General features: G+C 41.8%; 1 protein-coding gene across 3 annotated transcripts in view; it reads right to left on the bottom strand.

Moving 5' to 3' along the window:
• Positions 1-433: 433 nt before the first annotated feature.
• Stk32a (serine/threonine kinase 32A) overlaps positions 434-16642 on the bottom strand; it is a 116900-nt gene continuing 100691 nt past the window's right edge. The window contains exons 9-14 of one of the 3 annotated variants that reach the window (XM_085833705.1): positions 15681-15776; positions 8310-8426; positions 7011-7136; positions 5541-5669; positions 4942-5006; positions 434-4032 (exon numbers count right to left, since the gene is read on the bottom strand). In XM_085833705.1, the coding sequence (XP_085689831.1) occupies positions 3933-4032; positions 4942-5006; positions 5541-5669; positions 7011-7136; positions 8310-8426; positions 15681-15776 (633 nt within the window). In that variant the 3' untranslated portion in view covers positions 434-3932. The remainder of the gene's footprint in view (positions 4033-4941; positions 5007-5540; positions 5670-7010; positions 7137-8309; positions 8427-15680; positions 15777-16642) is intronic. The other 2 variants (XM_085833707.1, XM_085833706.1) reach the window with 2 other exon arrangements.

The following is a 16642-nucleotide window of genomic DNA, read 5'->3' as shown; positions in this document are numbered from 1 at the left end:
GCTACAGGACAAATGGTGAGCAGGACTTCAGAGCCCACTAACTCCTGGACAGACCCAGAAACTTCCAGCTTGCTGATTGTGGAGCTGTTGTGAGCCTATGAATTAGCCGAAAGTGCCCAAAGCCTTTTTTGTCCTCTTAGCTCAGACAATGGGCCTTGGACTATCCACCTATGGCTATGATAAAGAAACGGGACCCAGAGGGGCGGGGGACAGCTCAAGGGGGTCATATATGGATTGTTTATAAGCCTGAGGTCACAGTGAAAGGCAGAAGCCAGGGTGCTGGGTGCAATCCTTCAGTTAGTCCACTAAAATGGGTGGCTACAGATCTCCATCACCATCCATGCGAAAGGGGCATTCTTCTTAATCGAAGTAAGAACAGATGACCTGGGATGACCTCACACATACTTGACAAAGGAAGTCTGAGGGCATATCGTTACAGAAGACATTTTAATCCATGCAGGCACATTTATAACACATACACTATGGCTTAACACAAGCATATATATATATATATATATATATATATATATAATTTTTTTTCAGTCTGGGGGCTTTTAAATCAGCCACCAGTTCAGAAAAGCACATAGAATGAAATGTGGAGTCTCAGAGTTTCACATTGAAGAGGCACCCTGAACGCATGGTGAATAGCACTCATAGGTGGGCCAAAATAGAAGACAGATATTGTGTGGACAGAACACGGGAACACGGAGGAGCTGAGCAATGCACTTGCCATGCCTCATCATTGAATGTATGAAAGGCAGCATCCCTGTCAACCTCCAACAGCAACATGGGTGTTCATAGCCACAGCAACACTCTTTCTTCCTAGTTACATATTCACCAATCACCAAGAAAGCCAAAACAATAGGAAATCCAGTCATTTCTGGACTTCCACTAATTAATTGGATCAGTGGGATTGATCTAGACATGCTCTATGCTGCCTGAGATTCATGCCTGTCCTAAAGATGACCTCAGCCTACACCAGGACTGCAGTAGTGTCATTGGCTCTTGGCAGGACATATTCTTCTGCAGAGTGAGGATCTTACCAGGGTAGCCTCATTCTTCCACTCTGAGTCACTGGGAATACCCTGGAGATTTTCAACTGCAGTGCAGAGTGGCTTTACTTCAGGGGCACTCTGGTATTCAAACCTGCTCAGGCCTTTCTGATGCTCTGTAGAGTAAGGGAGGAAGGAAGATGCTTGGAGAGATTCCAGGAGTAGCAGAAGAAAGGATAAAGTAGTCCCACTGTTTTCTGAAGTTCTCAGCCCTAATCCTTCTCAGAAATGTGGCTATTTCATCTGTTGGGTGCTAACTTTGAGCTGAAGTTAAGGAATAAGCCCAAGAAGCATTTACTAAGAGCTCTTGGAAAAGTTTTCTGTTGTTTGTTTTGTTATTGATGCTTTTCCTCTTCTTTAAAATGTACAGCAGTAGGTGGTGCTCAGAACCAGCTATTCTGCACAGCTGGATTCAGTGATTCTGTCTCTGGGGGTGCTGGGGAATCTACCCAGGTCTTCATGCATGCTAAGCACAGATTCTACTACTGAGCAACAGCCCAAGCCCAATAGATTTCTTTTGTGTGTTTGTTTGTTTGTTTTTTTCTTTTTAACTGACCACACACAGTGTGTCTGTCATTTACCCACCTCCCACCCTGCACTTTCACCAGCATATCCCCAGTTTGAAAGCAACCGTGCTCAGAAAAATGCCCACTGTGAAGAAAAACTAGAGATTTGAACTTGAGACCTGCTGGCCTTTAGAAAATGTTTTGAAAGCTGCTGTTTTGGAGGATGCAGGCAAGGTCCAGGAGAAGGTGGGGAAAGGTGAGGGCAGGTAAATCCATAACAAATCTAACAGGTTGAGTCTTCAATACAGAAGAACAAAAGGTAGAAATTGGAGCAAGCATGGGGTCCCTGACACTTGTGGGGTGTCAGCCTGGAGAAGAATCCAGTCAGCTCTGGGTTGCTATGTTTGACCCATTCATCCCTCTGAAGGTCAGGGCAGATGTTTTGAGATAAACAGTGATGGAATATAACCAAAATGTCTCAAATAAAATGTCAGAACCTCAGAGACAGGAGCTCAATAAAAGAGGTGTGTTTTGATTCTTAAAAATGTGCGTGTGCATGTGCCTGCATGTGTGCTTCTGTGTGTGCGTGTACATGCGTACATCAGTGCCTGAATGCATGTGCATGTGCATTCGTGTGTGCGTGCTTGTGCGTGTGCCTGTGCATTTGCATGTATGTGCATGGGTGTATGTGCATGGGTGCGTGTGCGTGTGTGTGTGTGTGTTTGCTCTTAGTAGAGAGGCACTATGTCCCAGCCGCACCAGAATCTGGAGAACTGTAAATGCCAGTCTAACCTTCAGCTCTTGTTTTCCACACAAACTTTCTTGCCCCAGTAGCTACACTCTACTTCCACCTGTATGTCTTTCCCAAATGATATCAATCAATCAAGCTGGTCACTTGGACCAGCTTACTGCCACCATGGCTATGCCTGTTCTCTCCATAAGGAACACCATTAGATGGCCTCGGTTTCCCCAAGAGTTGAAAATATGCTTTGTAAAGCCACCTACGTCATGATTCTACCTAGCATCACCGGGGGCACTCAAAGAAGTTCTTCAAAGATCTTGTATGCATGAGCACAGGGCAGTTACAACACATGCACAGTTAGGTGACTGACACTCTGCACATGAGTGAAATACACAGACAAGAAAGAGTCAGACCTCAACAATATCTTAAGCAGCAGGGCAATTCTGCCAGCCATCTCACAGTGATTACATAATGTGGGGGCATCGGTCTCCCTGAATTTGACCTCTGGGATCTATAAGCCATCCTGCTGCTTTAAGTGTAACTCTTGAGTAGGTATGTGTAAATTGTTCCATATTTTAGTTAACCAATACAAAAAATAAAGAGCCAAACAACACAAAGACGTGATATATTTCTTGACAGAAAAGCAACTGACTTTTTTTCCCCTTCACTTTGTAGAGTTAGGAGTTTCAAGGGAAAGTTTGCTGGCTTCCAAAACTCCTGCAAATCTCTCCTGTGAGGTGTGACTTCACTGAATAGTTCTAAGTAACTCTGCCTGTAGTTCAGGAGTACTCTCTGATCCTCTGGAGAAGCAGGTCTCTGCTAACCTTGAGGAAAATTAGCCCTCAAGGGACAAATATACCAGAGTCTGATATTTTACAACTGCCGTGTTGGAAAAAGAAACTGTGTCCAAACTCCCAGCATTTGCTAAACTTCTGCATATGACTCCTCTCATCAAAATCAAGTTTAACTGATCAAGGACACCTCACACAAGATAGCGTGAGAGGCCATGCACATAGTAGGCACTTGCAAACAGATTCCATGCCAATCCAGTTCCCCACTTCAAGATCTCATGAGTCTTTGCTACTTCTAATCTGACCTATGTATTTATTCCCGATGGAAAATCTTTATTCCTACCTAATCAAGCTTTGGAATTCTGGCCCCTATGAGATATTCTCTAGCCCTGAAGAGGCCCACTGTGTACAGTGTCCATGTTTCACAGTGTCATCAGAAAGAATAAAAAATAAATCTACATTCAATATTCATTTAAAAATAAGAATAAAGGCTGTTTAGAGCAATCGTAGCCAGAGCAAAGACTAGCTCTTCTGAAATATCCCTCTACCTTCCAAGCAATGAACTAAAACAGAGGAAGCAGTTAAAAGATTCGCTTAAGTTCACAGAGTCAATGTGTGTTGAAGCTGGAAATGAAGAGCTCAGAACCAGGGTTTCTCTTCGCTCCTGTCAATGCAGAGTGCTGCCACCAACTTTGAAGACTATTCATTCACATTCCCCATTTCATGAGCGGTGGGAGTGGCAGGGACTGCTGTCAGCTCTTCTGTGTGATAATCAGGAGTTTCCAGACTGTTGCCAAGCACTGTCTCCTGAAGCACTGTCCCCCGAGGACTCGGAAGCTCTTCATAGGTTGTTATTCTGGCCGTCCTCCTCCTCTTCTGTGTTGTTTTTGGTTTGTTCCAAGGTTAGATTTGCTTGTCTCTGATTAAAGTCACTTTTTACTCTTAATGTAGGGAAGGATGGACAGAGGGAGGGAGAGAAGGAGGGGGTAAGGGAAGGAGGGAAGGAGAGAGTGTCATTTATTAAAGAAAAAATGAATTTAAACTTTGGAAATGATAACATGTAGTCCAATATTTTTCATCTTTTAAAACTTAAAATTAAATTAAAATATGATTCCATCATTTCTTCTTCCCTTTTCTCCCTACTGCCCTTCTTGTGTCTGAACCAGCCCCTCCCAAATCAACTGCCTCCTCCTCTTTAAACATTGTTGATACAAAAGCAAATGAATAAATATATGGATACAAGCTGCTGAGTTCATTCAGTGTTGCCTCAATTTATAAAGAAGTCTGAGGTAAGAAAGCTTTTACAAGTCAAAGGGTTGGACTCAGTGGGTGGAATCAATGGCCAATAAGCCTGACACCCTGAGTTTAATTCCAAGGACCCACAAATGGAAGGAAGGAGAGAACTGGCTCCTACAGCTTGTCCAATGGCTACCTCTCATAAATGTCACCCCGAAAATGTTAAGACAGAAGCTTTTTAAATAGTCAGCCGGTTTACATGCCAATTCACAAAAATACAGCACCAGACATTGGGGTAATTTATCAGTTAAAAAACTCAGACCAAGAAGAAGAAGAAGGAAGAAGAAAGAAGAAAGAAGAAGAAGAAAGAAGAAAGAAGAAGAAGAAAGAAGAAAGAAGAAGAAGAAGAAGAAGAAGAAGAAGAAGAAGAAGAAGAAGAAGAAGAAGAAGAGGAGGAGGAGGAGGAGGAGGAGGAGGAAGAGGAGGAGGAGGAAGAGGAAGAAGAAGAGAATTCATGTCCTTTTTATCAGAAAAATAAAATCTTAAAAATATATGAAGTCTCTGCAAATATTCTATCACTTTAAGCTGCTGGTCTCCACCACAGAGTTACTTACTTTTCTCTGTTGAAAATTATAAATTCTTTCTGAACAGCATCAAGATGCTCTTGAAGAAGGCACATCTTCAAGGGGAAAATAACAAAGAAACAGAAGCATTCTTAGCTCTACAAGGGAACCTCAAGTGGCCAATAACCCATAGAGTATTCAGTGAGCAACATGGATTGATTGAGGAAGTCCTGTTTTCAGAACCACACAGATTCTGAGAAGATGACAGGATAGGAATCCCCCTCATATATATATATATATATATATATATATATATATATATATATATATACATATATTCAGCTTCCAATGGAAAATGCAGGCTAATTACAATTTCACTGCTAACAGAGTAGAGGTTGCCCCACCCCTCTTGTCTCTCGCAGAAGACCAGAGGGGAAATTATGACAATATGCTTTAAATTCTGGATACCTGTCTTCTGCTTGCTGCTGTAGCAAAAGGGTAAAGCCAAAGAACTTAATGGCCACTGTAGCCTTGCCTCTCTTATTATTAGAAGCCCCCAGCATCAGGCAGGGGCAGGCTTCTGACATGACCTCTCCAAGCAGCTCTTGAATGAATTGCACTTCCCTGAGCTTGGTGGGGAGTCTACCTACCTGAGAAGAGTCACTTTTCTTCATTTCCTTCTCCCTTTTAGCCAGTCGTTTCTTTTTCTTGTGAAGAGGTTTGGACTCCAAAATCATTTCTTCCAGTTCAAAAGTGGGGTCACAATTGAGCCTGCCTTTCTGTAAAGAGGAAAGCAAGTCTCAGTCCTCATATCCCTGTATCATTCCTAAGACATAGAAGCCTACCACAGAGAGTAATGAATAGTCCTGATGGGATAGCCTAAGAATAACAACTTGGGCTCCCTCCAAGGATGTATAGCATTTAATGACAGCATTATCTTTTATATTCTTTGTTTAATTTAGTTATTCTTATAAACGTTTAACTATCCTTCAGTGAATAATGAAGTAGACCATATTAAAATACTATTTCTAAGGTTCAGAATCCTGGATTTCTCAGTAGGTCAGAATCATGACCATTGCTTTGTCACCTTCCAAGGTTACCAACCAGATTACAATATCAGGATTTCTGAGTGTTATGCCAAGAATTTGCTGCTTGATAAATCCTCCAAATGAGTCAAATCTACAGAGAGGCCCAACATCTGCAAGGTGGAGCTTCTCATAGGGAGTCAGGAGAAGCTAAAAGAAGGAAGGATGTGTCTGAGGCAGGTGGTACCCAGGGTCTCCCATAGTCATGCAACAGCCAGGCATCCAATCACAAACCTCAGCTCACCTTCCTGTTACTAAAGTAGACACTGGCACAGTTGAATGCCACCACACTGTTCTTCCTTCTACTGAGATTCCACCTGGTACCTAACTGGGTACCTTATCTAGCTGTTCCCTGAAACAGCCATGTCCTCATGTGCCTAGAACAAGTGCCTCACTTGGACTTGAACAGAAATAACAGATTTTTTTCTACCAACCTTTGCAGGAGCACATCCCTCTTGCCAATGTTCCTACATCCTGTAGTATAATTGGAATACCAGGCAAAGCAAAGGAGAGAGGAGCTTCAGTTGGGCTCCAGCCTAAGGATTATCCAGCAGTATGCCATGGGATACAATATCCCTTGTTTGGGTACTCAAACAATGGAAACTATGTCTAAACCTATAGATAAGTACAATAAAGCTAACAAAACAAGAGAAATGGTCATGGAGTTTTCCCACTAACCAACACATAGATCTCAACAGACATGAAAGATAACCTCTTTGCAAGAAGAAAAACAATCCTTTTCAATGAGCATGTTTCTGAGAATGATGATTAGGAAGACTAGAACCACTTACAGGACAATGCGTGGGGAAAGCATAAAAACCCAGATGTTGACAGCCTGCTTAGCTCCTTGTCAATCATGTGACTTTCGGTGTTCAACTTACCCCACATGTGCCTCCATTTTCTCCTCTGTAAAGCTAGTGTCAGGGTGCTTTTATGTTACTGGTGTGATCCTCAAGTGAGCCCCTGGGTGGACATGTACACAGAGCAATGTGAACAGAGTGTGGGAATGATGTGGGCTTGGGATGCTTGACTCACGGTTGGAATGAAGCCTGGAATGAGCCTCTTCTGCAGGACTGCGTCCCAGTTCATGTCACTCATGTAAGGGAAATTCTGAATGTCAGTCAAGTGAGAAAAGCGTTGGTCTGGATTAGGTTCAAGCAGCTGCCAATTAAATACAAGCAATGTTATTACTAGGAAGGCCAGACAGGTGGACCAAATAAATAAATAAATAAATCCTGACTAAGTATTCTAAAGTCACTATCTGATGGGAGTCCCTTGTACAGAAATTGAGCCCATGCTTTGCCAAGACAGTGATCCCTTCTCCTACCTGAGCGCAAATCAGGTGGAGAATGTATGATTTGCAATAACACTAGAAGTCGAGTTTGTAGTATGATGAGCACAAATGGCTTGTACCAGGAATTAAAAAGAACTTCCCTCCTGACTCCCGACTGGGCGAGCCTGGTTTCTAAACCTCCACTTACCAAGTTCAGATCAAGAAGAAACAGTTTAAAGTGAACATTGCTTTGCACAGCTAAGACCTGAAGCTGTGCTTTTCAATGACATAAAATGGCCACCAAATCTTATATCTTACTATTTTTTCATCCATTTATGGCCCATCCAAGCCAATCTGTGGTCTGACTGTACTTGGTCACATGCAGCTCCAGACCATGTCCAACACACGACTTCAGCTTAACAGCACTCAAGCAAGCACATTCCCTACCCAAGGAGACACATCCATTTGACTATGTGACAATGTAGTGTTGACATCAGTGTCAAACTCCCACTTGTTTCCAAGTGCCAAAGGAGGGAAAGCGTGACTGAAATTCACAAGGTTCAAAGGGCAGTTTATAACCACTGTATCTAGTAATTTAGCTTGATCTTTATTTGAAGAGCAATGAGAAGATGCTGACATAAGGGAATGAGACTAGTAGGGAGAGGAGTGGCAGACACATGCAAAAAAACACAAAAGGCATGACAGCAGCTGGATCAGGGAGACAGCCAGAGCAATGAAAAGCAGTAACAGTGGCTTAAATGGCTACTGAGAGTGTAAATTTAGGACCTGGTGATGAGCTAGATATGGAAACTGCTAGTGAACCCTGGTCTCTGGCTTGCATATGTAGGTGAAGGGACCAGTCATTGGCAGAGAGACCACTGGAAGATCCCCAAGAAATATAAAGAAATTGAAAATTATAATCTGGACACAGTGAGGTTGAGAAGGCAAAGAGACATCCAAAGAGATTTTTTAGGTTGATTTAAGAAAGCCAGGCATTTGAGTTTGAGTGCAGGTTATTGGATTTTCTGGACTTCCTCTTAGGGTGCTTTCTTCTGTCTCACCTTTTTAAGAAGGGATACCATCTCCTGTGACCAGGCAGAAGGGTAAGTTACAATTGCTGTCTCAAACATGTTCACAATTTCCTTGCTGGAAGTACTGGAGCGGATGTGATATGGTCTCTGAAGGGAGAAAAGGAGAAAGAGCCTTCATTTTTACAGGTCAAAGGGGGAAACATTGCAAGCGTTTACAAGGTGAACTTTGAAACAACAAACCCTCAGCAAGAACCCCTTGGAGCTGATTGACAGGGAGACATATGGATTACTACAGAATTTTAAGGACATGTTTCTGACATTTTTCATCAAAATATCCTAAGTTTTAAGAACTTGTTACTGTACAGATCCAAACATTTCCGTGGATTGAGTCAGTTACAGACACACAGGTTTCAAACTGTTTTGTATATAACTTCTAGGTGTGTCTATAAAAAAAGTAAATAATAAATAGAACCTTGAATTATCATATAAAGTTGATTGCAAGTTACAGACTTACAAATTTTACAAATTAGAAAATTACAGATCCATAATTTTTCTGTGGTCTCCTTGTAATTTATCTGAAATACAATGAAAGGTAGGTGTTATGGCATGTGCTTGTAATGCTAGCACTAGGGTCACGGAGTTAGGAAGATCTGGAGTTCAAGACTGGCTTCAGGTACATACCAAGTTCAAAGCCAGCCTGGGATACCAGAGAGTGATGCGCTAAAACAAAGAAACACACACACACACATGCACACACATGTGCACACACACACACCAATTAAAAAAACATAAAACTAAACAAAATGAAAACACATAAAAGCTGAAAACATAATGAGAAATTTAAGGATAGAAAATTGCTCAGACAATATCATCTCCAATGTCTAAATACTTTGACCCAATAAACTATGTAGTAGAGAATTTTAAATAACAACAAAACTGTTCTAGAATAATCAGGGTCATCTATGGCTGCTGTACTGGCTATTTTTGTGTCAACTTGACACAGCTGGAGTTATCACAGAGAAAGGAGCTTCAGTTGAGGAAATGCCTCCATGAGATCCAACTGTAAGGCATTTTCTCAATTAGTGATCAAGGGGGAAAGGCCCCTTGTGGGTGGGACCATCCCTGGGCTGGTAGTCTTGGGTTCTATAAGAGAGTAGGCTGAGCAAGCCAGGGGAGGCAAGCCAGTAAAGAACATCCCTCCATGGCCTCTGTATCAGCTCCTGCTCCCTGACCTGTCTGAGTTCCAGTCCTGACTTCCTTTGGTGATGAACAGCAGCATGGAAGTGTAAGCCGAATAAACCCTTTCCTCCCCAACTTGCTTCTTGGTCATGATGTTTGTGCAGGAATAGAAACCCTAAGACAAATTGGTACCAGCAGAGTGGGGTATTCCTGTGACAACCTGACCATGTTTTGGGGAGGACTGTGGAAGATCTTTGGAACTTTGGGCTTGAAGATCCATTCGTTGTTAAGAGCTCTGTCAGATGTTGTGTAGGAGCTTGGAAGATAATGTTGAGAACAGTGCAGAAGATGGAGGTCTGGTTTGTGAAATTTCAGAGGGAAAATTAAAGACTCTTTTCAGGGCCGTTGCTGTTTTGATTGTGAAGATTTTGTAGTTCTGGTTAGCTGGGGCTGAAGAATCAGCTGTGATTAACAAGATACCAGAACTACTAAAGCAAAAACTTTGCATTACTGGGACTATTGATGCTGGTTAGCTGGAGCTAAGAAATTAGCAGTGATTAAGAAGAGACCAGCATCATTGAGGTGACATCTTCTGGGAAGTGTTTTCTGAAAGCACAAAGAGGCTGTGTTCCAGAGATAGGCAAGGTTGTACTCCTTCTGCAGCGGGACTTGGTAATGTGTAAGGGTCATCCAGGTGGTACTGGTTTTGAAGGCATGAAGGGGTCATGCAGAGCAGCTGAGGCTAAGCACTGTGAGAGGCCATGGAAGGCCATTGGTGAAGGTGCAGCCTCAGTTGTAATTGAAGGCCCAGGACTGAAGGGGTCATGCAGTGTTTTGGAGATGCCAGTACCATGAGATGACCACCAAGAGCAGCAGCAGCAGTGGAGTACAGGCATCTGGAGCCCAGAGGACGACGTGTGTGCTACAAAGGGCATGGCTGGAGAAGTGACCCAAGCCCTTGGAGGAGCCCAGAAGATCGTGAGTTGGATCCCAGACATTGGACGGTTGGAGATTGATTTTTGCTTTGATTGTGACTGTGCCCTGATATTTTCCCTCTTGAAGGAAGAAACTGTTTTAGTGGAGCCCACACTTAAGAGACTTTTAATTGTAAAAAGACTTTGGATTTTAAAAGAGATGGATATTTTAAAGAGATTGAAATTTTAAGAATATGTAAAGACTGTGGGACTTTTAAAGTTATTTAGATCTTGGGGATGAATAAGAATGTAAGGGTTGAGGCTTACTAGTGATGTGTTTGTGTGTCAAGTTGACAAGGGGTCAATTGTACTGGCTAATTTTGTGTCAACTTGACACAGCTGGAGTTATCACAGAGAAAGGAGCTTCAGTTGAGGAAATGCCTCCATGAGATCCAACTGTAAGGCATTTTCTCAATTAGTGATCAAGGGGGAAAGGCCCCTTGTGGGTGGGACCATCCCTGGGCTGGTAGTCTTGGGTTCTATAAGAGAGTAGGCTGAGCAAGCCAGGGGAGGCAAGCCAGTAAAGAACATCCCTCCATGGCCTCTGTATCAGCTCCTGCTCCCTGACCTGTCTGAGTTCCAGTCCTGACTTCCTTTGGTGATGAACAGCAGCATGGAAGTGTAAGCCGAATAAACCCTTTCCTCCCCAACTTGCTTCTTGGTCATGATGTTTGTGCAGGAATAGAAACCCTGACTAAGACAGCTGCCAAGGACCAACCTTGGCTTAGAGAGGGGTTCTTAGGGAAGGGGTGGCTGGGGAGCATCGAATACAAAAACTTGAAGTCAAATCATGGTTCCAAGCTGATGACCTGTTTTGCACAAGACAGTGAGAAGATTGCTTTAAACAAAAAAAAATGTTTTGGTCTCTATTTAAATGTTTAAATCTTTTTGGAGATTTCCAGACAGCTCTCTCTAGTTAGCTGCTGCTGCTGCTGCTTCTTCTTCTTCTTCTTCTTCTTCTTCTTCTTCTTCTTCTTCTTCTTCTTCTTCTTATGTTTTGCTATTTAAAAAAAAATGGATAGCTCATCTCTTGCAAGTCATAATCTGGTTCTGGTCTTTTATTTTGCATATCAGTTCAGTCATTAACTCCAGGTTTCCTTTTGATTATCCTATGAATCAGCATCCTGTGACTCCCAGCCCCTTAATTCTTAGAAGACAGCAAGCACACATTTGTTTTAAATTGCCAATGAACTTAGAAATATGCCTGCTTATGTTCAGTACAGATACTAACAGAGCTTGTGGGACCCCATCCTGAAATTATCATTTCTACTACACCTCGGCCAAACTCTGCTCTGTCCCAGGCCAACCCTGAACTCAAAAATCTATCTGCCTTTGTAAGCATTAACAGAAAACTTATCTGGGTGGGATCTCCTATGTTCACCACTCCCTAAATCTCTTCATCTCCTTTCTTAGTATGTTTTTGACAAGTAGGCTCACAGTACAGCTGCTTTTTGTTCCTTTAGATTCGTGAAGCCTCTCATATAATTTATATTACATCCTTATTTTTTGAGAAATCAGATCTTTTTGGACCTATGCTTCTAGAGTCCTTTTCCACAGCCTTAAGGGCTGTCCTGAAGGTCCCAGCCAGTGTTGACCATTTTGCTAAGACATTAGCTACCCTTACCTCCCAGACTCATGCAGGATCTGATTATCTTGGAGTCATTAATGTTAACATTCCTTAAAGGGCATTCCTTGAAAGAAGAACGTAAAATATGTACATTATTATACAAACAAACCTTGAGCCCACAGCACACATCGACACTTGTAGAGGCCCATGATTGTTTGTCCTGTCCCAGGGGCAGAAACCATGTCATTCTGTCCCTACCAAGGCCATGTGGCATAAGATTTTGTTTGAATAGGAAAAAGGAAAAAGAAAAAGAATTAAAAGCCAAAAGAAAATACATATGAAAATCTCAATTGGAAACTTGTTACCTTCTACCCTACTCCAAAAATTAAAAAAATAAAATGTGTGTGTGTGTGTGTGTGTGTGTGTGTGTGTGTGGTGGTGGTGGTGGTAGTGGTAGTGGTGGTGGTGCTGGTGGTTTTGTTTGTTTTTATAAAAACCAAGCTAGTGATGATGTTTCATCTGTCCACTGGAGGGCAGCCATTATAAACAGGAATTTCTCTATGGGGCTTTACTGTGCTCTAGAGAAACTGTAAGTCACTTACAGCCAGAGTGGATACTATATGCACAAGGACAGAACTTCCACATTACATTAATCACAGGACAGTTAATGCGTGTGTACACATTTATCATATGACTGCCCTTTTCCAGATGTTTAAGTAATGGATGATAGATGGAGGAAGGAGAAGTGTTTGTTTTTCCCAGTAGTCAATTAAAAGGTTTTATAATGTAACTAACCCTGTGCTAGAGCTCTGATGTCAGAAGGATTTGGATGCTAAACCGGCTCATTCATTCTCTGACCTTCACTTCCTTCATGTGCAAGATGAAGCTAGTTCATTGGCACAATGAACCACTGCCAAAGCTTGCTGGCAAAACGAGTCGAGAGTTCTCTATGATGTGGCTTGTGGCTAGCCCAGAGCATGATGGCATCTATCAAAGAACCTTAAGATGTGCTGCCCATCAAGAGGGAGAATGTACCAGGAACAAGTGTGTGAAAGGCAAAATGCGAGAGGGGAGTAAATGGGGCCTCGGGATGGTTTGGAGAATGAATCGCTGGGCATTTGTATTTACACAAGCCCGCCATCCCATCCCAGAGCTCAGGAAGCAGAGGCAGGAGGATGGTAAGCTTGAGGTTAGCCTGGGCTACACATTAACTCTGCCTCCCTAAGAGGACACACAAAATTGCAGCATAGCTGCAGACTCCATGAGGTTTATACAGAATGGTAAGGCTAGAGTGGTTCTGCCTTTCAGTGGCAGAGACAGAGATGACACACAGGTTAGTGTTTAAGGTCAGAGCCAGCCAGACGACAGCTAAGCTCAGAGGACTTGTCAGGCAGGGTTTCACTAGTGCATCCCTGTAGTTTACCTACAATGATGCTTGTAACTAAATGTTGCTGTTTCCTTTTCTTCTGATAACTGTATTTTACAATGTAGGTCTATCCGGTCTTTTAGTGATTCCTTCCTAGAATGTGTCAAAACTGATGTATTGATCCTCCACAGGTTTAATGTTGTGAATTAATATTGATCAAAAGTTACACAGTGGATAATATTAAACTATGTACATGATATATTCCATTTTTAATGAGTCAATAATATGATCACATGGAATAGAAAACAAAAATTGATATGCCTGAAAATATTGTAAGGTTATGTATTTATAAAGTGGATTTAATTATGAAAGTAAAATACAGTGAGGTATTATCATATAGAAAGTTATATATTTGTGTATATAATATATCATATATTATGCATAATATATGCATATAATTGATATGTATATATACATATATTTATAAATATATTTATTTGTCTCAATGGGAAGCTAAAGCGTTATTTATGGTTTCAAATTGCTAAACATATCTACATGTAAATATCTATCTGAAGATGCTTTATCCTCATGAAAATAGAAAATTTTGGGAGTTAGTACAACAAACTGCTAGAGATTTTTCGTTTTGTCTATTTGCTGATGCCAATTTTTATTTTTGTTTGTTTTAACTTTTTATTTTTAAATTCTTCTGAGTTACATAATCCCCCCCTTTTGCCCTCTAAGCCCACCCATATACACCCCACTGCCAACATAATCCCTAAATATTTATTCTCATACCTACAGCTAAGCATAGTTCTCTCATCCCTCATTAAGAACATTTTTCTTTCCGAGAGATGGAGACCATTACAGAAAACTACAACCAATCAAAATGCAGAGTTGTGGAGCCAGATCCCAACTGTTGTATCTACAACACAACCTCTGTACCTAAGGACCAGGGATCACTATGTACAAAGTGTGACTGCTCCTGGCTACTTATAGGAAAATGCAAAAGAATGGAGATGAACTACAGGTGAAAATTATTGAGAAGAAAAGAAGAAAAGTTGCAAATCTGGATTCTATTCCTAACATAAAATAAGGCAAAGAAGACAAAACAACAACAAAAAAAAGGAAGAAAAAATATTTTAAAAGGAAAAATAATACAAGCTCACATTGTTACATTATTTTTGAAAAGAACGTGGAAGATAAGGCTGGACAGGCAATTGATAAGTGTCATGCTCTCCAGTCCAGTCAGCCTAACAGGCTGAGGCTTGAAAGCTACTCATGAGGCAAAAGAGTTTCACAGAAACTCGCTCCTGGAGTCTGGCGTTCTCTCTAACCCATACATTAATTTTCTATTCCTGCGTTAGTCTAGTGTATGGATCCACATGCTCTCTTTTAGTATTACCCTATTATAAGTGCCTTTTAAGATTGAATTCTGACATAGCTAAAGCCAGTGTTCCAACAGTCCTAGAACATCCTTGAGCAAGACCATGGGCTTGAAATTCAGTAAGAATGTTGCTTATTCACTGACATTCAGAATAGCCTCTGGTATTACACTATCACTTAGGAGCTCTTGTCTCTAGCTGCATATGTATCGAAAGATGGCCTAGTCGGCCATCACTGGAAAGAGAGGCCCATTGGACTTGCAAACTTTATATGCCCCAATACAGGGGAATGCCAGGGCCAAAAGAATGGGAATGGGTGGGTAGGGAAGTGGGGGGGTATGGGGGACTTTTGGGATAGCATTGGAAATGTAATTGAGGAAAATACGTAATAAAAAAAAAAAAGAATTAAAGCCAAGTCACTCCCATATACAGGAATTTACAATTGTTTAGGAAGTAGAGCAGGCTGTGGTTTTAGAGTATTGCATTATTCATGAGATGGTTAGCTAGAACAGAACTCCCTAGTTAGAACCATGACTTGGGTGTGAAAGCCCTTGCCCTAGGAGAGTAAAGACCTCACACCTGGCTTCTAAGACTACAGCTGAGTTACACCCATTCACAAGTATTTACAATGGCTTAAGGGGAAGGTGGACTATACAATAGTCTAAAATAAGAACTATGGCAAGGGCACGAAGCCCTTGACCCTGGCTTCTAAGATTAAGCGAATCTTAGGTGGAGCCCATTTGATCCCAGTTGTTAACAATGAATTCTATCCCAGGTGGTTCCTGTTAGACCTTCTGTGTTTGCATTCCTGTTTTATGTAAGATTCCAGTAACCTCTTTGTACCTTGCTGGTGTGTCACCCAACTTCCTTATTGTCTTCTGCATAAAAAGTTTGATGCTCAATTTGAGGAAATACATTCAGATTCTACACGACCTTTCCTGTGTGCATCTGTCTGTCATTCATCCCATCAGACGCTTTGTCCACTTGTCCCAGAGACCCGTTCCATGCAGACAAAGGGGCCCAGAGGGTCTGCGGCAGATAAGGAAATGCTGCTGTGAGCTATGGGTTTACAAGAAGATGGAGATGGGAGTATACCAGCAGAGTCTGTTTGAGTTAAAGGGTACAGATGGCGGGCCAGAATGAAGAAAAGGTGTCACACAGTTGAACAGTTCCCGTTCCATCTTTATGGCCAAAGAGAATGAGCTGGACTCTGTTGTTTTGAACTTGGTACCTGTTGCTTTCTTATTTGTCTCCTCTTGGGTGAGACCTTCTAAACTATGTCTGTGCCCATCATTTTGGAAGCACATGATTTGTCTGGCTTTATAGGGTTCTTGCTGGATGGGAACTCTGCCTCTGCCTTGATTTGAGTCATGGCTTGAGCCCCATCCATACCACGTTTGGATGATATTCAGATAAACTCTTGAGACACTAGAGAAGATGTTGGAAGGAGAAAATATTGCTACTGGAATATATTGAATATTTTACATGGGTTTTGCAAGATCAAGAGAGAAAAGACATGGTCTAAATGTGTCCCTCGCACAGAGTCCTGTGTTGGAATGGTAATGCTGAGTGAGAGAGGAACTGTGGCAGACAGTTTGAGACAGATTACTTCCTAGTGGCACACTCTGACCAATTAAGAAGATTAAAGGATCTCTCTCTTTCCCCTTTGCCTACATGTCTTCTCCCCCTCCTTACCTTCTTCCCCCCTCTACTCTCCTCCCCTTCTATTCTCTGTTTTGTTAGGTCGCAAGAACCCAACATCTGACTTGGTCTTCCAGACTCTTCAGCCATGAGAAAATAAATATTTTAAGTTACCCACTTTACAGTATGCTAATTTGGTAGGCTGGGCTAAGATCCATAAAATCTTGGGTGGAGGGAAGAGATGGTATCTAAAT

Source organism: Mus caroli, unplaced genomic scaffold (genome assembly GCF_978045245.1).
Source record: "Mus caroli unplaced genomic scaffold, Mus_caroli_1 scaffold_19, whole genome shotgun sequence".
Lineage (NCBI taxonomy): Eukaryota > Metazoa > Chordata > Mammalia > Rodentia > Muridae > Mus > Mus caroli.
The sequence above is the reverse complement of the archived record's forward strand: the minus strand, read 5'-3'. Positions and strand labels throughout refer to the sequence as shown.